This window comes from Euleptes europaea, chromosome 9, assembly GCF_029931775.1.
Source record: "Euleptes europaea isolate rEulEur1 chromosome 9, rEulEur1.hap1, whole genome shotgun sequence".
NCBI classification, from domain to species: Eukaryota; Metazoa; Chordata; class Lepidosauria; order Squamata; family Sphaerodactylidae; genus Euleptes; species Euleptes europaea.
The window spans coordinates 82,752,696-82,780,259 of record NC_079320.1 but is presented as its reverse complement, the minus strand read 5'-3'; the positions used below and the strand labels follow the sequence as shown (position 1 = coordinate 82,780,259).

Sequence of the window (27,564 nt, the reverse complement as noted above, 5' to 3'; positions counted from 1 at the left end):
AGTTGTAGATAGCTTTCCTTTACGCACAGGTGGAATATACACAAGACTTATTACCAGCTAATTTTCCTTGTATTTCCAACCCACTGAGTTGGGCTGTGGTGATGTTGAGTGTTTGGGGTGTGTGCACACAACAGTTTGACATGACATCTCCTGGGGAAAGCACAGGCCATGACGTCTGTATCATAGATGTTGTAGATTCAAAGCAAATAGGCATTTACTTGTGTGTGTGTGTGTATGTAAAGTGCCTTCAAGTCGCAGCCGACTTATGGCAACCCTGTAGGATTTGCAAAGCAAGACTTACAGAGATGGTTTGCCAACACCTTCCTCTGCATAGTGGCCCTTACTTGGATTTTTTGTTTTTTGAGCTCATCTTTTTTTAAGGTTTTGCAACAGTGTCTAAACACTTTGAAATAAATTTTGTTTAGGAATGACTAGCAATGAAGTATATACTGTTGCATCCAGAGAGAACATAGATAGGTAGCACAGCAGATAATACAGCTGGGTTGCATGCTACCTCTTCCAAAATGGAATAATTAGGGATATATATTTTAGATGCTCCAACTTTTTGTTTAACAGTTCCATCTCACAAGCGTGTGCAACAAACCATAGCTGGATATCAGGCTTTCAATGACATGGTGCAGGACACTTCTGACTGGGACAGAGAGCAGGATTGAAACGCAAATAAATAAATTTCTTCAGCTCAGCATCATGCTCAGCACTTAATCCACATGCTTCAATGTTAACCACATGGTTAACATTGTTTGGAGCAATGTCAGTTACTTTTAAATCTTTCAAGACCTGTTTTGTTAGCTGCTATGACCAATTGCAATTTGCAGCTGATGCAACAGGCCTTCTTTCTATCACTCTTATATCACAACTTTTTTCATGTACGTATGTCATTCTGGTTTTCAATACATCATGTGTGTGTATGCGTGCGTACGTGCATGTGAAATGCCATCAAGTCGTAGCCGACTTGTGGCAATTCCAGCAAGGGGCTTTAAGTGAGAAGCAACAGTGGTATGCCATTGCCTTCCTCTGCAGAGTCTTCCTTGGTGGTCTCCCTTCCAAGTACCAATCCTGCTTAGCTTCTGAGATTGGGTTATAACAGGGATGGGGAACGTCAGGCCATATAAGGCCCGCAAAATCATTAGGTCTGGCCCTTCGTGGGTCCTGGCAGATCTCTAGCTCAGAAGGATCTAAGACTGGCAATCCGCCCCCTCCCAGACAGGAATAACCTATATTCAAGGCAGATGCGAGTTTGTTTTGCCAAGAAAAGGAACCTGCTTTCCCCCTTGCAGAAGAGTCGTTAGCTATGGAGCTGCTAGGACAGCCCAAGAAGCTGTGTTAACTCTTTCCCACCCGGGCCGTGGAGAAACATATTCCCTCTGTACTACAAGAGAGCTGGGGGCGGAAGTGGCGACAATGGAGGGATTAAAGGGGGCAGGGCCAGAATGCATGGGGGGGGGGGGCGAGTTCTTTGCCAGTTCTCATTTCATTCCTGCAGGCAGAGGTAGCAGGAGCTGGCTGTAGAATCCAGCCCTGACAATGTGGCAGACACTCGGAGCCGTCTCCAGTCGTGCCTCTTGGCTAAATGTTTGACCAAATATAGCAGGCTAATTTTTAAGTTGATAATTTTGTATGGCCCGCGAATGATATTATAAATATCCAAATGGCCCTTGGCAGAAAAAAGGTTCCCCACCCCTGCCTTCCCTCCCTCAATATATCATAATATCTAATATTAAAGACTACATCAACATAACTGAACTTCTTATCAATCAAACAACTGAAGAATGTCATTCCTTGTACTTTACAAATGTTATGCACTAGCAGCCAAGATCAAGTAAAAGTTTTGATCACTGAGATCCATCACCCAGCTTTGTACACTATCACAACCTTTGCAGAATATGAAAAAATGCCAACGATTCCTTCTCCTTTTTTGTCAACAATGCAGCCCTTCCTCCTGAACCTAATACCATGTCATTTTATATTGAGTTACATTATTATCAAACAGGTGTATTCAACCAGGTGGTTAGAAGGAATCCATTGCCACCATTTGACACAATAGGTTGGAAGTATAAGGTAAACAATTTGGTACTAATCCTCATGTCTATCAACGTGGGCACTGCACTACAACTTCATTTGCCTGTACTACTAACACTGAATTGCACAATGTTTACAGCAAGATCATCAAGCAGGTACAGAGATTTTCAGTCTACATATTTCATGGATGGTGACCTTGGTGAAGAGTCAGAAGGTGAACAGTCCAACTGTGCATCAAACACTTCTTTGCAAACACACCTTAGAAGCAACGAATGTCTGAGAACCCCCAAACTTTAAAGCAATTTTCAATATATTTTATTACCACTGTATGTTTCGAACACATGTACTTGTTTATGTTGATACAAACGGGAACTCATGAGGACTGCAGGGAGATGTCCCATTTTCTCTTTATATCCCCCCTCCCTCACTATTTCCTCTTGTCTTCCTCTGGTGGTCCCTATATTCTCCCTCACCCACCAAACGACCCCACTTTTATCTGCCTCCCAGTCTTTAGCTTTCTCTCCTTTCTCCCCCTTGGAGCCTGTCCCCTTGTATGGTGTAGTGGTTAGTGTGCCAGACTAGGATCTGGGACAAACAGGTTCAAATCCTCATTCTGCTATGGAAACATGATGGGTGACCATGGGCCAGTCACACACTCTCAGCCCAACCTGACAGGGCTGTTGTCAGGATAAAATGGAGAAGAGAACAATGTAAGCTACTTTGGATCCCCACTGGGGAGAAAAGTGGGGTATAAATGAGGGAAATAAATAAAATAAATTCTCTCACATCCACCTGCCTACCTGTTTCAGCTTAAGTTTCAGCATTGATGAGAGGAAAAAGACTCTCAACTGCGACCCAGCAGTTACAACCTTTCCTCTCAAGCGATGTAATACTTTGTAACTGGGCCAATCCACATTAAACAAACACTTTCCTTTCCTCAAAACATCTACCTCAGGTTAGGTGGTTTACTGGACCCGGTTACCCAAATGCAGGTTATCTCAAAAGGTGCAGATTTCCCCTTTCACCGAAGAGTCGCTGGTTCTCAGAAACTGCCCAGGTAGATTTGGTGTGTCTGTTTTTTACCAGGGTGCTTATTTATCACCTAAATATAAGCTTTTCTCCCTAAACCTAACCCAAACTCTACCTCAAAGCCAAATAAAAATCCTGGCTAAATTAATGCTCTTATCCAGAGCTGCAAATCTGTCTTGGAAGTTTTTCCTCCTCTTTTTTAAACTGCTTGCTCACCCCACCCCACCCAGTGGAGTCACACACTGGCTGCCATTAGATTCAGGTGCATCTTGTGGTGGCAAGTCACCTAATTGAGGTGTATGGTGGCCACTACCAAGCCTGGGTAAGTCATGAATGTCAAATGGTAACATGTTACTCAGGTGAGTTGTGCAGTGGTCACTGTTAAGCCCAAGTGAGTTGTACTGTGTTCACTGTGGGCCTGGGCAAGTCATGTGATGGATGCGTGGTAACCAGTCGCCTAGGTGAGAGATGTGCCGTGGCCACTGCCAAGTCCAGATGAGTCACACGAGCCCCATGGTAGCAAGTCATGTAGTTTTGTGAGAAATCAATGGGCACTCATTTCTTAAAACAGAAGCTGCTTCTACAATTTGTGTTTCTTTTTAGCCCCCACTATATTTCCTCCCCTGCAAACTTTGGACTTCTCTCAGTTTTGTAGGAACACCCCCCCACCATCTGCCAACTGCTCCATGTGTGTATATTTTGATCCGCATTCTACGGCTTGGATCAGAATTAAATATAATTAGTTACCATAAATTAAAACCATCTTGAGAGTCCACAATAACTCCAAACATTTTCATGAACACACAAAAAAAAGTGTCTGAAATCAGGAACATGATGGACTTCCGGTAAGGACGCTGACCGAGGTGAATTGCCTCACTGGACCTCCCAGTGAAGGACCAAAATACGTCTAAGATAGAGGCATTTGTGGACCCCTGCCCCCTCCTAAAAAGAGGAGAGGGAATCAGGAATTCTTCTGCAGCCAGTGAAGTGCGGTGTTGACTCCTGAGTCCTCCGACAGTGCTTTTTTAAGACTCCCGGAGCCTCAGATGCTGTCCCGCCATGGCAAGAGGATCTAGATCGCCACAGACGTTTTATATTTGGAGTCAGGCTTCGCTCTCCCTTACCCAACACCATCTAAGCAACTAATTAAGGGAACAAAAGCCTCACCCTCCGAAATCTGTGAGTAACAAGAATCTCTTTGTTTACATTGGGATACAAGAAATCAAACTTTTCTTTTAAAACTACTACTGCTTCCTGACCTCCCGATTGGGAGAATGATCTTTTAAGACTTTATGAAAATCCTGAATTAGATCGGCAGGGAGCTTGTTAAAGCTATTGGAAGATAGACTAAACAACGGCATAGAAAATTGACATACCGGTACCCAATAGCAAAAGCCGATTTCCTTGAGAGAGAAGGAGGAAGTTCCCACCTCCAGCAATGGCCCCTGAATAGCAGATTTTCTGCTGCATGGCAAGGCAAAGAGAGAGGGATTCCAGGCAAAGCAGAGATCACAGGCTGCAAAGCGACGCCGAACGACCGGAAGTACGTCTGGTGGTGTAACCGGCAAATGGATCCGATTTACCATAGAGAGGACGACAGAAGGTCCGTGGCACTTCCTACTTCCTGCCTAGAAGCCGACCTAGAGCGACTCTAAACTCGATGGTATTTTAAAAACTTTAAACTTGTTTTAAAAATCACTCGGGGGCCGAATCCAACTTTTAATACAGCGATATGGTTGGGGAAGCATACTAGTACTTAATCTCTCAAGGACTAACAGCTGGGAGCTGGCTGAAAAACCGAGACTTTTTGCCAGATTACATGTCGATTTCACGGCCACGCTCAAGCTCATTCCATACTCCTGCAACAGCAAAATCTTCAGAAACCATGACGGAGAAGTAAGACAAGAAAATGCAAGAACTTTTGGCCAAACAGACTGATACTTTTACTAAACAGATGGAACAAATGTCTAAGCAGCAAATGGAGCATGTGTCCAAACAGCAGGAGAAGCAAATGACCCAACTAACTGAAATGTTAGCTGAGATTGTCAAAGAGGTAAAGGAAACTAAAACCCAGGTTACCTCATTACAAGCTGATATGAAGACCATGGATGCTTCGGTAAAGAAGATGGCAGAAGACCACAAAGAAGTTAAGAAGAAAGTGGATACACACGACAAACAATTGGAATTGTTGCAGATGCAAGAGGAATCTACGAAGGACCAATTTGCTTTAATGGATTTGAAAGCCAGAGAGTCTAATCTGCGCCTACGAAATTTATCGGAGGATTGTGGCAGCACCAGAGAATCACTGATTACAACTTTGGCTGGATTATTCAGTATTGGAGAACAAGATTTAGACCACGCCATCAAGAGAATTTATAGGATCCCTTTACCACCCAATATGAAAAGAGCAAAAGCAAGAGATGTTATGATATCCTTTTATGATATAAGGATGAAAGATATAATAATGCAACAGCACTACCAAGATCCAAAAGTAATAGAAGGTAATGCTCTGATACTCTTGAAGGATATACCAAGACACCTGATGGCGAAGAGAGGTCTGTTTAAAGAATTTGCTACATCTCTGAGGAAAAGTGGAGTTAAATATAGATGGCTGCTACCACAAGGGTTGGCATTTACCTATAAAGACGTGAAATACACAATCTCCACAAAAGAAGACGTTGGAAAATTTCTGAGAAAATACAAGAAAGATCTTGTAGGATATACATCAGAGCAGAAATACGATTCAAGTCAAGAGGAAGATGAGGATGCAACCAAAGGAGCAGTGGGTGGAGTATAAGACTAAACAATTAAAATTTTGACAATGGCTAAAGTCATATCGTGGAATGTTAATGGTCTAAATGAGAAGGTGAAAAGAGGGCGGATTTTTAAATTTTTACATAAACAAAAATACTCATTAATATGCCTTCAAGAGACGCATATTTCGAGAAAAGACAAAAAATATTTGGAGAGGAAGACCCTGGGACAATCTTTTATTTCCTCAGCTAAAACTAAAACCAAAGGACTTGTGATATATGCCCAGGCTAAATTTGCTCCAGAACTGGTTTACAAAGATGAAGAGGGCAGAATTCTGTTGGTAAGAGTTAAAATAGGTGGACAAAAGATATTGATAGCAGGGGAAAGCTCAATTTTATAAGCAATTGTATGATATTTTATTGCAAAACGTAGAACAACAACTATTGTTAATGGGAGACTTTAATGGAGTTATAGACACTACGATAGACAAGAAATCAACTGCAAAGGATGAACGAGAAGGTTGCTTACCAAACATTTTTTCCAATTAACTGAGGAATTTAATATACAAGACATTTGGAGGACAATGAACACAACAGCAAAAGAATATACTTTTTATTCTGTTAGACATAATTCACACTCCAGAATTGACATGGTATGGGCGAGCAAATCTGTCTTTACCCAATTGAGGAAGGTGCAAATAATCCCAAGAACATTTTCAGATCATAACCCGGTTGCCTTTGAATGGTATACTAGACAAGCATTCAGGTGGAGACTTAATGATAGGTTACTGAGAGATGAAAAAACGAGAAATGAAATACAGGATATTGTTGAGGATTATTTTCGGATTAATCTGAATGGAGAAACCAGTTTGAATGTTGTATGGGATGCTTTTAAGGCGGTGCTAAGAGGATATATGATTCAGAAGAATACGGTATGGAAGAAAAAACAATTGCAGCATACGAATGACATTCTTTGGGAATTACAAAATCTAGAACAGAAATTAATTTTGGAAATTCATGAAGATAAGAGGAGACAAATTGAGACAAAAATCAAAGTAGCCAAACATCAATTAAATTTGGTGATTATGGAAGAAATGAATAAAAATATGAAAACTGCAAAACAGAGATATTTTGAACATGCAAATCGACCTGGTAAATTTTTGGCAAGTCAATTAAGAGATTCCATGCAGAAAAAGGTAATTAGCAAAATACAAACTACAAAGGGACCGGTTTATACAACAACAGCTATATTGAAAGAATTTGAACTGTTTTATCCAAAATTATATCAAAAAGACAGTATCACTGGGGGAAAAAATGGATAAATTTTTAAGAAATGTCAAGGTAAATAGACTTTCCTCTGAACAGCAGAGGTTTTTGGATGCACCAATTACAATGGCAGAAATTGAAGAGGCTATAATGAAACAAAAAACAGATAAAACACCAGGCCCAGATGGCATTATAGCTTTATTTTATAGGACATTTAAGGAAAATGTCAAAAATTCTCTTTTACAAGTATGTAATTCAATTTTGGATACAGGACTAGCTCCAGAGACTTGGTCGCATGCTTATATATCATTGACCCATAAGACTGGAAGAGACATGGAAAAGGTGACCAATTATAGGCCAATTTCGCTCCTAAATGTGGATTATAAAATCTATGCTTCAATTTTGTCTAATCGTTTGAAACAATCCATAATATCTTTGATACATGAAGATCAAGTGGGATTTGTACCTGGACGACAGATAAAAGACAACTTGAGGATATTATTGGATGCGGTTGAATACTATGAGCATAACAATCAACATAAGGCAGCTTTTGTTTTAAAAGATTTGCTCAACTTTATATGGCAAGGGAAAAAACCTAGAATTGCCTATAAATACTTGGTTGACACTAAAGAAAGAGGAGGATTTGCTTTGCCAAATTTTAAACTTTATGCGGAAGCATCAGTATTAGTGTGGCTAAAAGATTGGATACAACTGAAAAACAATAGACTATTGGACCTAGAAGGCTTTGACAATAGATACGGATGGCACGGTTACTTATGGTATGACAAATTAAAAATACATAAGGGCTTTCAGCATCATGTGGTTAAATCCTCATTAATAAAAACTTGGCTAAAATATAAACATCTTTTGGAACCTAGAACACCACTATGGATCTCCACGCAAGAGATGTTGACATTGAGACCACTGAGACCAGCACAATTTCTTATTTACCAAGATTTATTAGTATGGAAGGATAATAAATGTGCCCTTAAAGAATATGGAGAAATGAAGGAATATATTACTTGGCTTCAATATTATCAATTACAATCTGTATTTACGCAAGATATGAAGTTAGGTTTTGTAAAAGATAAATCACCTTTTCAGCGAATGTTGTTGGATAATAATGAACCCTTAATATCAAAAATGTATAAGATGTTATTGACTTTGTATACGGAACAAGACCTTGTTAAACAATGATAACTTGGGCGCAAACTCTGGGACATGATATTCATCTACATAAATGGGAAAGACTGGTCAAAAGACATGAAATATATCTGTTCTCAATCATTGAGAGAGAACATATATAAAATGATCTACAGATGGTATTTAACACCAAAGAAATTAGCCAAAATGTATGGAAACATGTCACCAAATTGTTGGAAATGTCAAGAAGAAGTGGGTTCATTTCATCATATTTGGTGGCTTTGTGAGAAGGTTAAGAACTTTTGGGATATGATTTACAATGAATTAAGGTTGATATTACAACAAAATATTCCCAAGACACCAGAAATGATGCTGTTAAATATAATACCAGATACCATGGTGACCCAGAGATCTTTTTTGATGTACGCCACCACAGCCGCCAGATTGGTATATGCTAGGAGATGGAAAATGGCTGAGATACCAAATAAATCAGAGTGGATAGAAAAAATGATGGAACTAGTTGAAATAGCAAAACTTACAGCATCAATAAATCAAAAAGACGATAATGAATTTGCAACTGAATGGGAGGCATGGACAAATTACTGTTTGAATGAACTTAACTGTGATATTAAGAAATTTATTTTGATCTAATTCTGATTTGTTGTAGGGGATATGGATGATTTGTTATAATAGAATTAGACAATACTTACAAAGAGAGCAACAATGATAATAAAGAGATAGAGGAGGGGAGAGGGGAAGTTAAAGAAATTTACATTTTATGAGATAAGAAAATACTGTTACAATATAATTAATCAATGGCTATGTATAATGGAATATGAAATGATTTTGGGGGGAAAATTAAAAAAATTATATAAAAAAATCAGGAACATGATAAAAATGAAATACGCAGCAACCATGCAATATTTCCAGATTAGAATGCCAATTCAATTCTATTCAAAACTGCCTCTAGAAGTTTATTTGTGCGCAAACTGCCATCTCCTGGCATCTAAAATATGCATGCCACAGTATTCTGCTTGGGGAAAAATACTATAACAGAGAAGTACTGAGTGGTATTCTTGGTAAATAGTATCACAGTAAGCCTACTACTAAGACACTGAGTAAAGAATACACAGCACAAAACTGATCCCAAAGAAGTGAAAGTTTGATGCCTCCCAATTGTCACAGAGATTCTTCCAACAATTATAAATATACTGAAAAATACACTTGCTCTAGCCTCGGTTGGTATATATTTGCAGATGGTTTGTAGATGCCCAGAAATTTCAGTCTCCCTTTAAAAAATTTGGTGTAGGGATTCATTTCCCTCAAACTTTCAGAAAATCCATAATTCTGATATACAGAAAAAAGCAGTTTATCATGTCTGCAGCTATCTATTACCTGTTCTGCATTACAGGTATCAATTAAGTAACACTGCCTAATCTAATATTACAATTACCGTATATACTCGCGTATAAGCCGAGTTTTTCAGCCCAAAAAAAGGGCTGAAAAAAGCCAACTCGGCTTATACGCGGGTCAATACGGTAGGCGAGGGGAGGGGGGAGGAGGGATAGAGGGAAGGGGAACTTACCGCCGCTGCCGCCGCCATCCCGCACGCTTTCTCTGCGGCCTGGGAGAGGCCTGCAGGGCCTGCCTGAGTGCAGGCAGGCCCCGCCGCCCCCCCGCCGCCCCCCCCGCGCCTTCTCTGCGGCCTGGGAGAGGCCTGCAGGGCCTGCCTGAGTGCAGGCAGGCCCCGCCGCCCCCCCGCCTTCTCTGCGGCCTGGGAGAGGCCTGCAGGGCCTGCCTGAGTGCAGGCAGCTGCATGGGTCCTAATAGGAACATCATGCACTGCACATATTCAACTGGTGCTCCACCAGCTGCACTGGCTCCAGACTGAATTCCAGATCAAGTTCAAGGTTCTGGTTTTAACCTTTAAAGCCCTTAACGGTCTGGGACCACTGTATCTTTGAGATTGCCTCTCCCTGTATAACCCCAGAGAGCCTTATGATCAGCCAATAATAATCTATTAGAGATTCCTAGCCCCAAGAGTGTCTGGCTGTCCTCAACCAGGGCCAGGGTTTTCTCGGCCTTGGCCCCAGCCTGGTGGAACTCTCTGTCTAATAAGACCCAGGCCCTGCAGGACCCAGCAGAGTTCTGCCAGGCTTATGGTTGAGGCAAGCGATGGAATTATCTAGATACTGACCTCCTCTCCCCTCTCCCTTGTTTCTTTTCCCTTGTTGCCCCCTTCCTATTCCCCATCAGTTCCTTAATGTCCTTCCCCCCTTTTCTCCTACATGTCTTCCAACTTAAAGGTGTGGTCCACCTTCTCCCCGAGGTATGGTATTAAGTTTGAAAGAGGTTCTTTGGAGGAACATCTCTCCCTGCAGGGAACTAATTTGGCGCCTTAGACTGGATTATATTAAATTTTGATTCAGCGTTTATTCAATTAACCTTTATTGCTCATTGACAAAGTCTTAAGCATTCATAATATAGAGAAACAGAAATAAACAATTTTAGAATAAGCACAATTAATAAAGACTTTATCCATTTGCGGTACAGGGTAAACTTGCATTATCAGAGCTATTGGAGAGAGAAGCCTAAAAAAGTTAACTGGTATATTTCTGTACTACTACTTCAAACTGTTTATTTTGGGCCTCTAATTCATCTATAAAACTCAATCTAAAGGGTGGTTAAGTCCTAATGATGATACTATTTGGAGTTCAATTTCTCTTTAAGAGAATTTTTAAAAGTTAACAATTCATTACTTTCCAGCACTCATTTAAGGCATGATCCAGCATATTTAAATATCAGTGATTTCCACTAGAATATTAAGCAAATTTAACAATTCAGTGGTATCTAAATTTCTCACCTTTAGCCAGATCACACCCTTATTTATTTTACAAAAGATTCATTAGAATTGAATTTCAAACAGATGGCTAACTGAAGTGTGACTTTGCTGTGGTTGAGGGTGGTGTTCACAAAAATGATACAGAGTTTTCAGAGATCACCCAGGCTAATCATTTATGCTTGACTACGTTTTCAAACCTTAGTTTGTGGTACCTAGTACATTTAGTAGAAATGTGGTAATTCTTTCTCCTTCAGGGCAATCCCTGCTCCAACGATATCCAGTATTGAATGTGTGAGCCCTGTGTGGGAAGCTAAGGCGAGTGTGGCTCTCTTGCTGGTGTACCAGCCGCCTAGAGCACCAGTGGATACCCCGTCAAGCATGTTGGACGTGGTGGCAGGGGCTTGGACCTTGAGGTTTCCAAGACTTACAGTTCTGGGTGACTTCAAGGTCCACACTGACACCCCTGGGTCCTTGGGCTCGGACCTGGTTTCTTCCAGAGCGTCACTGGGACTCTCTTAGTTATCAGTTTCCACACACCAAGCAGGTCACACACTAGATTTGATCTTTGTGGCAGGATTAGATCTGGGCTCGATTCAATTGAATATTGTGCCATGGTGAGATCATTTTGCCCCAAAGGCCCGTCTGGGCCTCGCCATCCCCCCCACCCCCTGCTTAAGCAATGAGCGGATTTATGCTAACCCACAAAGACTTATGGATCCACCTGGTTTCCAGAATGTTCTGCGGGACCCAATTCCCTCCAGTGATTCTCTAGATGTGCTTACTAATGAGTGGCACCATCGTCTCTCTGACAACCTCTCTGCCTCCATTCTAAATTAGCTCCTTGGTACACTGAGGAGTTAAGAGATAGAAAATGGGAACTGAGACAGCTAGAGAGAGCGTGGCATTGCACTCGCGACAAAGAGTCAGGAGCATCTTATGGAGCATTTATGAAGTCCTATGAGGTGGCAGTGAAGGCCATGAAAAAAAAGCTTTTTACTCGGCCTCCATTGCATCTGCTAGCTCACACCCAGCTCAATTATTCAGGTTAGTTCAGTCTCTCACTTCCCTTTCTGGGGAAGCCCAAAACATTAGGAATTCGGCTTTCAGCTGTGAGGATTTTTCAAGCTATTTTGCAGATAAAGTCTTGGCATTCCACCGCAACCTCCCTGCCACAGGTCCCTTGGCTATCTTCTGGTCCTTATTTATACCCCTTTGGGGTCAACACTGATAGGATGCTGACTGCAATGAGGCCAACTACTTGCCTACTAGATCCTTGTTCCTCTGGGCTGGTGAAAGCCAGTCTTGAGAAAGTGTGTGCTCCCCTAGAAGTTATTGTTAACTTATCCCTTAGTCCGGTGGTCTTCCCAAGGTTGCTAAACCATCCCTAGATCCAACTGATCTGGGCAACTACCACACTGTGTCATACCTTTCCTGGGTAAGGGGGTTGAAGAGCAGTGGCCAAGGAACTTTAGGCATTCCTGGAGGACACAATGGCCCTGGATCCACTCCAGTCTGGCTTCCAGTCTGGCCATGGGACAGAGACTGTGCTGGCCACCCTTACAGATGATCTCCAGCATCAGCCAGAGCGAGGAGGGTCAGCGCTGCTGGTTTTGCTTGACTTGTCAGAAGCATTTGACATTGTCAATCACGATCTTTTGACCCACCGCCTCACTGACATTGGATTCCATAGGACAACCTTACAGTGGCTGGCCTCATTTCTCCAAGGTTGGGGACAGAGGGTGGCGCTAGGAGAGGACCTCCACTCAGCACCCCTGGTATGTGGGGTGCCTCAGGGGGCGATCCTTTCTCCAACATTATTTAACATCTATATGCGCCCTTTCACCCAGCTGTTCTGGAGTTTCAGGCTGGGGTGTCACCAGTATGCTGATGACACCCAGCTTTTTCTGTTAGTGGATGGTTGGCCGGACACTGTCCCAGATGTCTTGGCTGAGCGCCTAGAGGCTGTGGTGGAATGGTTAAAACACAGCCACTTGAAGCTAAGAACATAAGAAAAGCCTGGCTGCATCAGACCAAGGCCCATCAAGTCCAGCAGTCTGTCACACAGTGGCCAACCAGGTGCCTCTAGGAAGCCCCCAAACAAGACGACTGCAGCAGCACCATCTTGCCTGTGTTCCACAGCACCTAAGATAACAGGCATGCTCCTCTGATCCTGGAGAGAATAGGTATGCATAATGACTAGTATCCATTTTACCTAGTAGCCATGAATACCCCTTTCCTCCATGAACATGTCCACTCCCCTCTTAAAGCCTTCCAAGTTGTCAGCCATCACCACATTTTGGGGCAGGGAGTTCCACAATTTAACTATGCTTTTTGTGAAAAAAGACTTCCTTTTATCTGTTTTGAATCTCTCACCCTCCAGCTTCAGCAGATGACCCCGCGTTCTAGTATTATGGGAGAGGGAGAAAAATGTCTCCCTGTCCACTCTCTCCAAACCATGCATAATTTTATAGACCTCTATCATGTCTCCCCTCAGCCGCCTTCTTTCCAAGCTAAACAGCCCTAAGTGTTGCTGGGCTTCTCATAGGGCAGTTGCTCTAGTCCCCTAATCATTTTGGTTAAATCCATCAAAGATGGAGGTCCTGTGGTGGATCAGGCTAATTTATTGCTGACTTTTGACGGAGTGCAACTAATACCATCCGCCTCCATCCAGAGCCTGGGGGTGATCCTGGAGGCTTCTCTTTCTTTGGAGAGCCAGGTCACCAATGTTGCCAGGTCGGCTTTTTTTTACCTCCCCCAGGCTTGGCAGCTTATGCCCTATCTGTCTCACCGTGACCTAGCCACAGTGACCTATGTAACAGTAACCTCCAGATTGGACTACTGTAAATTGCTCTACGCAGGGCTACCCTTGAGGCTGCTCCGGAAATTACAATTAGTCCAGAATGCAGCTGTGCAGACCCTAAGGGGAACTCCATGGAGGGCACATATTCAAGTTGTGCTCCACCAACTGCATTGGCTTCCAATCAAATTCTGGATCAGGTTCAAGGTATTTTTGCTTATATTCAAAGCCCTAAACAGTCTGGGATCTTCATATTTGCAGGGTCCACCTCTTCTAGTAAACCCCCCAGACAGCCTTGTGCTCTATTTTGGACAATCTCCTAGTGATCCCTGGCCCAAAGATCATCCGACTATCCCCTGCCTGGTGGTACTCTCTGTCTAAGGAGACCCAGGCCCTGACAGATCTTTCTCAGTTGCATAAGGCCTACAGTTGAGGACAGTGATGGCTTATTTCTTTTTATCTATGACATTCCATTGACTGGTCTAGGTCCTGAAACCCCCTCCAGCCCATCTGCCTTCTCCAGGCTCTTCCCAGCCCCCCAGCCCATTATTTGTTGATTTGTCTTAATATATTATTGTTTTATATTGAGGAGTGTTATTTGGTGTTACTATTAGATTATGATTATGTTTTTAATGTGATGGTTATTTGCATTTTACCTTTGTTGTGATCCGCCCTGAGCACACCTTTGTGGGGGAGGGCAGAATATAAATATAAATATTATTATGATGCCTTTCTACTGTTCAGTTGTGTGCTCCAAGCGGTACTTTCCAAATACCTATCAGCAAATGCTCTGCAACGTAAGGTAAAAAAAGGTAAAGGTAAAGGTCCCCTGTGCAAGCACCGGGTCATTCCTGACCCATGGGGTGACGTCACATCCCGACGTTTCCTAGGCAGACTTTGTTTGCGGGGTGGTTTGCCAGTGCCTTCCCCTGTCATCTTCCCTTTATCCCCAGCAAGCTGGGTACTCATTTAACTGACCTCGGAAGAATAGAAGGCTGAGTCAACCTCGAGCCGGCTACCTGAAACCAACTTCAGTTGGGATTGAACTCAGGTCGTGAGCAGAGCTTGGATTGCAGTACTGCAGCTTACCACTCTGCGCCACAGGGCTCTGCAACGTAAGAGGGGCTCTGCAACATAAGAGGAGTGTAGCCAGCCAGCTGCACAGGCAAGGCCTATATCAGAACCTGATGTTGTGGTTTCAACACTACCACTGCAGCAGTTCCTTGGGCTCCTAAGACCACCAGAAACAACAGAAAGGAGTCAGTCAGTGCTTATCTTCTACTGTATCAGGGAGGATATGCATAGGAATCTCTCCCCTAAGCTGCTTCCTTCCCCTAGGCTCTAATCCAAGAGATGTTGTTTGTTTTATACCATGTGAAAACTGGTTGTCTCTGTGTTTATATCCTGTCCAGAACCAGGTAAGAGCTGATATCTGGACTGTTGTCCGTAAATTGTTTGTTTGTCTTGTCTCGTGTGCTGGTTAGAGATGTGTCTGGAGAGGCCCGCATGGGGAGGAGGATAGTGCCACGATCAATACGCTGTGGGGTAGAGGGAGATTTGGGTTGGGAGAACAGCGCAGGCCAGGCAAGGGGAAGGGACAACAGACATTTGTGTGCTATTTCTCCTTCTAGTTCTTCCATTTGGGGTGATGCCGGTGACCAAATCAACATGCTGCTGGGCTTTAATATCTTACTTTAAAATGCCAGGTCAGTTAAAGGTAGAGTGGGAACCGTCCACAATTTATTTCTAGATTAGACAGCTGACCTGGCATGTATCACTGAGAGCTGGTTGGGGGAGTGGAGAGGTATTAACCTTTCCCAACTATCCCCCCAGATTACTCAGTGATGCATCAGCATAGGCCTGGTGACTGGGGAGGTGGTGTTGCTGTAGTCTATTGGGATTTTATCCCCTTGGCTCAATGTCCTGTCCAGGACTCTGCTGGGTTTGAGAGTGTAATTAGTGGCGGGAGTGAGAGACAGGACTGGGATTCTGTTGGTGTACCACCCATTCCACTGCCCAACAGTTTCCCTGCCTGAGCTTGTGGAGGTGGTCTGGGACATGGCTTTGAGGACTCCTAGGTTAGTTGTCTTGGGGGACTTCAGCAACTATGCCACGGCTACCTTGTTGGGAGTGGCTTAGGATTTCATGGTCTCCATGACAACCATGAACTCTTTTGGGTGGTCAGGAGCCTATTGGGTTCTGGCCAACAGGAGGAGGTGGACAGCTCTGCAGCCTGCTGTGATCATTTTGCTAAGTACTTTGCAGATAAAATCTCTCACATCCATTTAGGCTTCGACTCTACACTAACAGCAACAGTATTGGATGATCCCAGGGTGCCATTTGTCCAGTTGTGTGGGATATCTGTCAGCTTGAGGATGTGGATAGGATTCTCAAAAGTTTGAGACCTACCACCTGTTTGTATGACCCTTTCTCCTTTTGGCTGCTTAAATCTGCTGGGGGGGAGAAGCTGGCAGACTGGGCCCAGGAGACCCTTGTAGCAGGCAGTGGTGCATCCACTCCTAAAGAAACCTACTATGGATCCAGGAGAGTTGAATAACTACCATCCAGTCTCAAATGTACCATTCTTGAGCAAGGAGATTGAACGACTGGCGGCTGGCCAACTTCAGAGATTCCTGAATTAAGCAGATTGTTTAAACCCTTTCCAATCTGGTTTCATACCTGGTTATTGGGACTGAAACAACCTTGGTCACCCTGGTGGATTGATTATCTGCAACAGGAGATGGACATGGGGAGTGCAACTCTTAATTCTCCTAGACCTCTCCAAGACTTTTGATATCAGCAATCATGGTATCCTTCTAGATCACCGTTTGGAACTGGGAAGCACTGTTCTGTGGTGGTTCCAGTCTTATCTCGAGGGTAAGCTTTGGAGTGTGATACTGGGGGATTACTGCTCTGCCCCTTGGCCTATGGGGTTCCACAAGGTTCCATCTACGTAAAGAAGCTGGGAGAGGTCATCCAGAGATTGGGCTGAGTTGCCACCAATATGCACAAGCCACTCAGCTCTATCTCATTCTACCAGCAGATCCCTGGAGGCAGATTTGGAAAGGATGAAGGCTAACAAGCTGAAACTTAATCCTAAAAGAATGGAGGTGCTACTGGTGGTGGGGGGGGGGGGGAGGTTTGACCAGGATAAAAGGTTATCTCCTGTTTTGGATGGGGTTACACTCCTCTTAAAAGAGCAAGTTCATAAATTGGGGGTGTTCCTGGTCTCAGACCTCCTGTTGGATAAACAGGTGGCAGCGGTGGCCAGGGGTGCCTTTCAGTGGCTTCAGCTGGTGAGCCAACATACTGTCTTCTCCCATTTGAACATACCTGCTCACTCCAGTAATCCAGTAATGCCCTGCCATCTGAAGCTAGACGGGCAGCGACCTAACAAAGGGTTTCTGCATTGTGGCACCAAAACTTTGGCACTTCCTTCCCAGGGAGATCCATCTGTTTCCCACTATCAGTGTCTTTTTGTTTCTTCTGGCATACCCCCAATAACAGTTATTAGCTCTCCTTCTAGTGTCGCTTGTTTATGCATTTTGAATTGAGTTTTACATTTTTAACTGTATTTTGTTTAAATGCTTTGATGTTTTATGTTCACTGTCTTGTGTACTCAGAGTGGAAAGGCAGCATTAAAGGGTTCTAAATAAATAAATAATCGTCTCTACTACGAATTGCCCTGATCCACTTACTGCTTATAAACACAGAAACTCTGATGTACACAACTGAGTTACCATGTCCTAAGGTATTACTTATTAATTTCAAATATTCATTGCAATGTGCACCAGCAAAGCAATGGATACATCATTCCTATATTTTGACAAGAATAGGGCAGGAATGCATAAAAAGATCTGTGTGATCTTTGGGATGAAACATCCATCTTTCGAAGCTACAGACTTAGGGAGCAATCTGAAGAAGAAGTCATATTTTACTCAACAGGCTTACTCCAAGGAAAGTATTCTTCGGACTGCAGCCCTGCTCTACTACAAATTATTATTTTTGTATAAATACAGGTAATTTAAAATGGATTCAGAATGACTTTCAGATATATAATGGATCCTATGTTCATTTCCAATCACATCAAACAAAGAACAACAAAAGATTTACCTGGCTGAGTATCCTGCTCTTGTGTTCGATTCACAGTGAGGTCTAGAGGGCTATCCTGTTCTTCCTGAAGTGAATTTTCCGTTTGGTTCATTTGGATACCTTTACGTATCAGACTTGTTTCATATGATGAACCGTTTCTATTTTCTTGCATTTTACTACTTTTTGAAATGTATTCAATTGCAAATTGACGGATCATCTTTTTCATTAATTCCTGAGCAACTAAGGGAATGTTAGGATCACAGTTCTGAGGAAGATCTAGAGAGGGGGAAAACAAACACAACATAAATGAGTTAGAATACATGTACCAAGTGTATTTTGTTAACCTTTTCTTTCTGCAACAAAACTCAATAGTTCAGTGGCATATTTTATGAACTTGTCAGTGGCATATTTTATGAACTTGTCAATCTGCTCAATACATCTCCCTTATTGAAATACTACTAATTCAATATTTACTTTGAGTACTGCTTTAAAGAAATTAAGGACCCAAAAAACAGAGTATAAATGTATACGTAGTCAAAGATTTCTCCACAAGTTTCACTACAGCACCTCCAGTGCCAAAGACTCAGACCACAGTGTGTATGAAAGAGTATTCTGCTTTTCTAGAGGAAATACTGGCACCAAAAACAGCATGGAAAGGCCTCAATTGCACATACATTTCCAAAGCATATCCCCCATGGTTCCTTTCCACTGGATCTAATGATATTACTACCTTAACACAGGAAGTTGGATCCAGCACAAAATTTATTATAGAGAAACAACTTTCCCAACAAGTTGAGATACCGAATCCAACACCTTCTACATGGAAAACCAGTCCTCTACCCAGTGAGCCACAGCCCCTCACTTAATTGGAACCTAACCATAAGCACAAAAAAACATGTGAAATGGAGATTCAGTTTGTTAGCTGTACGAAGTTTTGAGAGCGTTCTATTGATCAAGCACAATGCAAATTAAGTCTGAGATAAAATCTTTATGCTATAAAAGAAGTTGATTATGATTGTAACACACAAACATCGCTCATTGTAACACACACATCACTAAGACTGTAACGCAAACATGTAAAAATGTGACACATATATTCCAGAAAGTACACTCATCATGGTGCACATCATAGGAATCCATGTGCAAGGGAACGGAATTATCTGTAGACCCCCATCCCTTGTATTTAAGTAGTAAACATAAAATACAAACAGTACTAAGAACCAACATTTTGCTACAATAGGAAGTAGACAGTACCTCAAAGCGGGGTGGATCCTACCCGTATTCTATCATTTCACTGAGCAAAGTTTATTCATTTATTAATTAGAATCTTTATATACAATCTTTCCTCTTGGCTCAAGTTTGAAGCCCTCTGTCAGGCCTGCTTTCTACTGCTCTCAGCAGCCTGTAAGACTGAGAATGTTTTGGTTTCGGTTCCACCAGGTGCCTCTCAAGGTCGAGCCTGCTAACTGTTGAATTCCTGTTCCAGCGCTATGTCCAGTGGGAATGGCTCCTCGTTAGGAGGGGGGTTGCCATGACTCGTTGTGACTAATGCTTTCCCATATAGGTTCTGTACTGTGCTACCAGTTCCCATTCGTGCCAAATTTACCTGTTAGCTCTGTATACCTGTAGGTTTTCTAATAAATCAGCTCTCTCTTGGACTCCTCGTCTGTGGATGTTGTTTGTGGGATTACCATGGGGACAAGTGCTTACATTTTAAAATATAAGCACTTGTCCCCGTGGTAATCCCACAAACAACATCCACAGACGAGGAGTCCAAGAGAGAGTTGATTTATTAAAAAACCTACAGATATACAGAGCTAACAGGTAAATTTGGCACGAATGGGAACTGATAGCACGATACAAAACCTATATAAAAAAGCATTAGTCACAACGAGTCATGGCAACCCCCCTCCTAACGAGAAGCCGTTCCCACGGAAGATAGTGCTGGAACAGAAATTCAACAGTTAGCAGGCTCGACCTTGAGAGGCACCTGGTAGAACCGAAACCAAAACATTCTCAATCTGACAGGCTGCTGAGAGCAGTAAAAAGCAGGCCTGACACCCTCCTACAACCTAAAGAGGCTTCCTCCAACTTAAGTGAGCCACTTAGGTTGGAGGAAGGCCATCTGGAGGCCAGGATCCATCCCAGTGTCAAAGTTTGTGTTAGATGTTCTGCCAAAGTTGCCGACGAAGTATTTTGCAACATATTGAAATGGGTAAATAAAACAGTCCACCTAGACTTCCAAATACAAAATAAGTCACTTGGATACCTAATTAAAATTTGTAATAATTGAAGAATTTATTAGTATTTATATGTCTCATACAGGAAGATGTTTCAATGACACCATTTCAATTGCTTACTTTATTAACACAGTTGATGTTAAGAGGTCAAAAATCATGACACTGTTTGTAACATGAAATGATTAATTTCTGTGCTGTGCACAAAGGAGAGAGGAAGGTGGACAAAGTGCACCCCCCGAGTTCATTCTATTAGTGACATACCAGAGTTTGGTATTATGTATGAACTACGCCATTCACTGTCCTGATCTGGATGGCCAAGGCTAGCCTGACCTCATCAGATCTCAGAAGCTAAGCAAGGTTGGTCCTGGTTAGTACTTGGATGGGAGACCAAGGAATACCAGGGTCTTTATGCAGAGGAAGGTAATGGCAAACCACCTCTTTTAGTCTCTTGCCTTGAAAACCCTGCTGGGTTGCCGTAAGTCGGCTGCGACTTGATGGCACTTTACAAACACACACATGCCATTCGCTTGAATACAGACAACAGTGAGTGGAGTTTGCAAAACAAATTATTGGCCAACTCTTTTTATGTTGTAGCCCCTTGAGTCCACTGACAAACTGCTATTAAGGGTAAGGGGTCCTTTGTGAAAGGTGTAAGATATACTGCATGAAGATGCAAAAGGAAAGGCGAAACCAGCAAGGATCTAGTTGATGAACTCTGTAGTTCTCTGAATGCATTAAAATTAGGAACAAGCCACTCAAAATGCTGCACTAGAGTTAAAGCAGTGTAATATAAACTAACATATACAATCTTCTAATTGTGAGGATCATGTCAGTTAAATGCCTTGGGTAACACCTGCGTCTCTAACTTGAAATGTAAGAGAAAATTCCAAATTCAAATGGGGTTGCATATAATGGCAAAAAATCCATATATTCAGAATCAATCTTCCTATCTGAGCATGCTAGCCAGATACTTTTATCCTGCCATTTGAGGCAACTTTCACATCACCTACTTGCTAGTCGGTTTAACTGGAGATGCCGGGGATTGAACTTAGGACCTTCTGAATGCCAAGCAGATGCTCTACCACTAAGCCACAGCCCCTCCCCTGACTTACATCTCCCCATTAAAGAACCTTAATTCAGCACCTATTAAACAACAAACGTGACACTGATAGCCTGTTCTTTCCCTTCTGAATGCCAAATTGTTTGGTCCTTGCACCTTTTCCCAGAAGTTCAACAGGGAGGAACAGTAACGGATTTTCAGGAAGATGTTCCAAATCTTGTTGGCTACAATTGAAGAGATGACTATTTCCAGGCAGAGCTTTAAAACCCCTGAAAACTAGTACTGGGATAATGTTTTGCCTGATTATTTTAATATTCTTTAATAATTTAATAATAATTGTAACTAATTTTTATTTGTTGGTGTTCTTACCATATTTTACTTGAAAACCACCTCAAGCAGCATCAAAAGTTCTAAATAAATAACTAGGGAGGACTTGTAGTAATGCAGCACTGGTTGTGCATAGTACCACTTTCCCATTCTAGAGGCAAAGAATGCTGCAGTTTTTGAATTATTGTCAAGAGCAACTCCACAGCATTGTAGTAGTCAACTGTAGAAGTTACAGAAGCATAGGTGACTGTAACTCTGTCCCTTGCCCTCCAAGAAACACTGCTGATATATCACATACAGTTGATAGAAAGTTCCATAGTGGCCACCTGTTTCCTAAGAAGTGCTGGGCCAAGGATTGTACATGTTTCATATATGAATTACACTGATAACAGGTATGCTCCCATACCTTGGAGCAGAGCATGAGTATCCCATGGCTGCTTCTGTTTTGCTTCACAGAAGTATCTTGAAACATTTGCATGCAAGGATATATGTGGAAAACTTACATCAGATGGGAAACTTCAAATGAATTTTTAGGAAGATCTATGAAAAGATGCCCTTAATACTTGTTTGTGGCCCTTTCCTTGTGGATTTGATTCCAACATTATTATTTTTATACTATTCAATTATGAAAGACATTTTCATTTTTTTGGAAGAAAACCAAATGTTGGGGCACTTATCCCAGACAGTCCTCTGAGCACTCCAGGAAACCAAGAACTTTATCTGATTATGCAAGAAAAACAGAGTTGCACTTACCTGTAACTGTTGTTCATCGAGTGGTCTTCTGTGCAGGCATGCATGGGGACTGCGCTTGCGCAGGCCAGCCGCGGAGAACTGACTAGAAAGCTTTTAGGAGCTTCAGAACGTCTGGAGCGCTCCCCCTCCCCTCCGTTCCAGGCTGAGAGCAAGCCGGCTTCCCGCCCAACGGTCATGTGACGAAGGGAGGAGGGGCGCTCCCCCCTCAGTTCTCCCTTCGCCGCCATGGAAGACCACCATAGCCACCAAGCAGTAGCCCACAGCGGGGAAAGGAGGGAGGGATGCGTGCCTGCACAGAAGACCACTCGATGAACAACAGTTACAGGTAAGTGCAACTCTGTTTTTCATCTTCGTGGCTTCTGTGAAGTCCCGCATGGGAGAATAGCAAGCTCACCTGCCATGGAGGCGGGTGTGGGCTTGTCACCTAATTAAAAGACAACTCTCCCAAACAGCTGTTTCCTCCCTGGAGACCACATCTACAGGCCAATGCCAGAGGTATGTGGATTGAAGGACCAGGTTGCCACTTTAGAGATGCCTCAGAAATCTGTCATGGCAAGGAAAACAGCGAAAGAGACATGAGCCCTGTTGCAAAAGGCCTCCATATGGAGTGGACAGCATAGTTCAGCATTGCTATAAGCACAAAGTTTTGTAGTGTCCACCCATAGGGAAACAGTTTCCAAAGAAGCTGCTGGTTCAGCCTTCCATGCACTAGACCAATAGGTTGTTTATGTGCTGCAAAGAAGCTGCTGGTTCAGCCTTCCATGCACTAGACCAATAGGTTGTTTATGTGCTGCATGGAACCTGAAGGACATGGTCTTCAGGCATTTGATTGCATGAAGAGATTGCTCAGCGACTGAGGATTTAGAAGAAAACAGGTTCGGCAACGGGACCTTACCCAAGGTCGAACTTCAATCTAGGTAACCTGATGGAAAGTGATCACAGACCAATAAGTTAAACAGGTTAAATGACAGCAACCAAAAACAGCACCTTAGTGGATAAAAGAAAAACAGGTTAGACGGTGCCATTATACAAAAGGTTTAAAGCATAATGCAAAGAATAATAAGGGCATTAGCGTAGGGGGGAAAAAATAGATTAGCCAAGGCCCTCAAACCATTAGCAAACTGGTGTTGCAAATATTGAATAAGAATTAATCAGGAAACAGAGGGCTGAGATGACCACCAGATGTGCTTGACGGGAATAACAGCCAGGCTAGTATCATTTAATGAGTAATGACACACCCCATATAAAGATGAAGTAAGAGGTTGCAAATCGTCTGACCCTGATCATGCAACAAACTGAGCCCACTTGGCAGCATAAGATGACCATCTGTGCGGTATGCATAATACTGTTAACAACCTTGTGACTCTAGGTAGGTCCCGATCGATGGTTGAGATGACCACGCCACCCACTGTAGTGAAGCGACATTGTGGCAGAGAAGGAAGGGGCTATACCCTGATCAGCTAGTCTTCTTGAGAAAGTACCCCAAATCCCCCTCAAAAGTAATCTACAGATTGGGAACACAAAACATTGTGGCCAAAAGGGACCTATGAGCATCACTGGTGTCCTGAGTCTGTGAAGCCAGGGAACAAAAATGCAGCATCAAAATAAATGTGACCAGTGAAACTGGAAAATCTCCCCGAATGCCCCATGGCAGCCAGTGTTCTGTAGGAAGCAGGGACATATTGCATCAGCACTTGAGATAATAGGACTCTACCTGGGAAAAACCCATTCCCTTAAAAAGGGAAAGCAGGGAACATAGAGTGAGGGATTACTTGTGGGTTGATGAAACCTGCCAGCTTGGGAAATCTGAGAGAGTAGACTTCTCCCACCACCTGGACGTCCAGGAAGGAAACGTTGCGCTGTTAGGTCCTTTGCCGCAACCGGAAAAACCTGGGACAGCAGGACAGGGAACTCTCCCTCATGCTATAGATATTTACATTGCCATGCTATATACACTCATAGCCGGGGCTGAAAAAAGATACAAAATGGTACTGGATTGTCCTGACTTCCAGAAGAATAATGTGATTTCATGAAGGAAAACATTCAGGTAAACACCCTTGCACAAGTGCTTGTGAGAACCTTAGTACTGGAGAGAACACAGCACAGTTCTGGATATAGGAAGACTATGTCTTCAGGTGGTATTAGCATAGTTGCCCTGTCAGACAGGATCTGTACCACTACTCTGGGAAGGAGCAGGAACCAAAGAGATATGCAATAAAACCAACTGTAGTAGGGGACGATGACTGGAACATGTATATTTATTTGTTCGTTTGTTTGCCTTTGGTAAGGTATGTTATTTAATGTCCTCTTGAAAACCCTTGTTTTGTAAATTCGGGTACCAGAGGTCTAATGTTCTTAGACTGATGTTCCACAATACACACAGGAGTATTCCCCAGTCTCAGAACCAAGCTGAAACCCATTAGTTGTCGGTCTTGTTTTTGTCTTTTAATTTTAATTTTATTTTATTTTGAAGCCTCTAGGTATATAGACCAGTAACAATGGTGATCAAAAATATTCCTTTTAAGAACTGATCTACACTTGAACATAAATCGTGCAGCTAAAGGGACAGAAAAACCATGGGCCCTTGAGTTGTTAAGGGCTCAAAGAAAAAACATTCAAAATAGCGAAAAGAATGCTATTCTTTGAGTAGGGAGCAATTGGGATTACACAAATCCAAGGACACATAGGGCTGACGAGGTTAGAGACAGGCAAACCTGCAGGACTGGTAAAATGAATTGTCCAATAGCCAATAATCCAATTACGGATCAACAGCACCACCTGCTGACAGCAGGAAAGCAAGTGCAACAAGCCTGTAACATACAATTAAGATAATTGTCCTTAGATACAGGACTACAACCAAAAAGGCTCCCAGGCAACTGAGGAAGGACATCTGAAAAGGGAAGTATCCTGAAATGTGGGCACCTGTGGATCCATATTAAGGAGTCTGAGGTCCAGTCGGGGTCCCTTATCAGCATTTTCCTTTATCCAAGATAAAAATACATAGATTAAAATTTGCGTGTTCCTAAACAAAGGGGTTTATTTGCATTGCAATATAGAGATCTCAGCTGCAATGAACTCAATATGGAGGGAACCCAGTGCCTTGGATGGTTAAGAGCACCATTCAGCATTTAGCATAAATCTACCCAGGAGTTAGCATTTATTATCCTGTAGTCATGCCACCTGTTTGTCTCTGTATGAAAAGTCCTTGGGGAGTCAAACACCCTGTGAGTTGGGGAAGTCTCCCCTGATGCTGGATAAACACAATATGTACAAGACTTATCAGTGTACATAATTTGCTTAGGCTAATTACGGCCCTAACACTGAAAAGTGTTCTTAATGGGAGATGCAGTGCTCCTGCCCAGAGACAAAGTGGGCAGCCCCAGCAACCCCCGGAAAAAAATGGGAACCTGACCCAAATTAAGATAGAAGTGTCCCAGCAACCATCAACTAGGTGAGGGATACTGTAAGAGGAATCCAGCATCCTCTTTTGAGCTTTATGTAGATTTCCCACCTTCTAGGGAAAAGCTTGGCTATAAAAAGAAGCCAAATGTATACCATATTGGTTTCGCATAACACAACTCCTTGTCAGATCCGCCTTCGAATCTGAGGGAGAGTATAAAATCTTCCAAGCCTATGCCATCCAGATTAAGTATTCTAAATAGAGCTGAATGACCCCATGGGTGAGACAGGCAGGAACCCAGATAGGTTACACATGAGAGGAAGTGTCTCATGAGCCCTCCCTCCTTGACGCCAAGGTGACCATGTAAATTGACTTCGAGGTCGGTGGGAAGACACTTGTCACAGAGGGGATGAGTGTCTATACACCCATGGGGATATATGCATTCCCGCAGGAGCATCCCAAGGAGAGGCTCAGGGAACATAAGGGGGGGGGGAACGGAACATGGCTGAGAAGCCTTCCCCACATGCTGGACAATGCTTCAGCCCAAGCTTGCTTACCCCACCAGTGACGGCGATGCCTGACGTCGAGGGAAGCGGGGGGGGGGGCTGCAATGCCGAGACTCCTCCCCTTCTCCGAACAGATGCCGCCTCGGCAGCAACAGACAGTTGGCATGGAGGCAAACTCGAACCTGCTCATCTCAGCACCAAGGAGGAATCGGTGTATGACGTCGACAAGAGCCAGGTGGCTGTTGTGCCGGTGCGTCAGAGGCGAGCCAACGTCGAGGCTTTTACACCCTGAGGAGTAGGTGTTCCCACCTCCTTGGAATTGCTCGACCTCGAGACCTCCTCTCTGCAAGTCATGGGGGACTGATTCCCCTAGTGCTGTAGATTAGCAGGCTTTCAACAGAGCCTGTTGACGTTGAGACATCATCCATGCACGTCATGGAGGCCAGAGCCTCTAGCACCACAGTAAAACGGCTTTCCACGCAGCCTGTCGACTTCGAGGTCTCATCCATGCACATCGTAAGGGACGGAACACTGAGCCCCTAGTGCAACCATACAGTGGCTTTTCTCAGAGCCTGTCGACTTCAAGGTCTCATCCATGCACGTCATAGGGGACGGAACCCTTAGTGCTGCAGCATATCCAGTCATCACAGCCTTTGGGTTTGAGACCTCTTTCCACACACGTAGTGGGGATAACCTAAGTCCCTAGTGCATTAGTAAAGCCGGATTTCCTCACAGACATTTGAACTGGAGCAACACAGCCTGAATGACTTGTAAAAATGAGAAAGAGACAAGATTAAAACAAGTATCTGAAACAAAACTGACCATTAATTTGTGGTATACTCATTCTGCATTTGGCAGAATTGTCAAAGAAAGCGATATTGGCAAAACAGACATCAAATGCTGAAAGAAAAAAATTTCTGAGGTAGAAGAAAAGACACAAGTCTTTCAAATAGAACAAGCATTATTAATTTGTACCATACTATTGTACATTTGGCAAATTTGTTAAATAAAACCACATTGACAAAAGAAAAGAAATCAAATCCTGAAGAGAAGACCTTTCTAAGTGAAAGAAAAGACATAGGTCTCTTAAACAGAACAACAATCATCGTTATTTTGTGCTATAATCCTTTCATATTTGGCACATTTGGTACATCAAACGATATTGGCAAAAAGGAAAACAAATCCTGAAGAGAAAACTTTTCTGAAGCAAAAGAAAAAGCACAAATCTCTCAAACGTAACAACAGTCATTATTTTGTGCCACACTATTTCTACATTTGGCACAGTTGTTAAATATGATTATATTGGCAAAAAAGAA

The 27,564-nt window shown here is 42.9% G+C and overlaps 1 protein-coding gene across 2 annotated transcripts in view; it reads right to left on the bottom strand.

Annotated features, from left to right (window-relative positions):
- The window catches only part of LOC130482733 (ligand-dependent nuclear receptor corepressor-like protein), a 69,664-nt gene that overhangs the window by 4,848 nt on the left and 37,252 nt on the right, over positions 1-27,564 (bottom strand). For both annotated transcript variants that reach the window (XM_056855571.1, XM_056855572.1), the window contains exon 5: positions 17,984-18,238. In XM_056855571.1, coding sequence (XP_056711549.1) covers positions 17,984-18,238 — 255 coding nt within the window. The remainder of the gene's footprint in view (positions 1-17,983; positions 18,239-27,564) is intronic.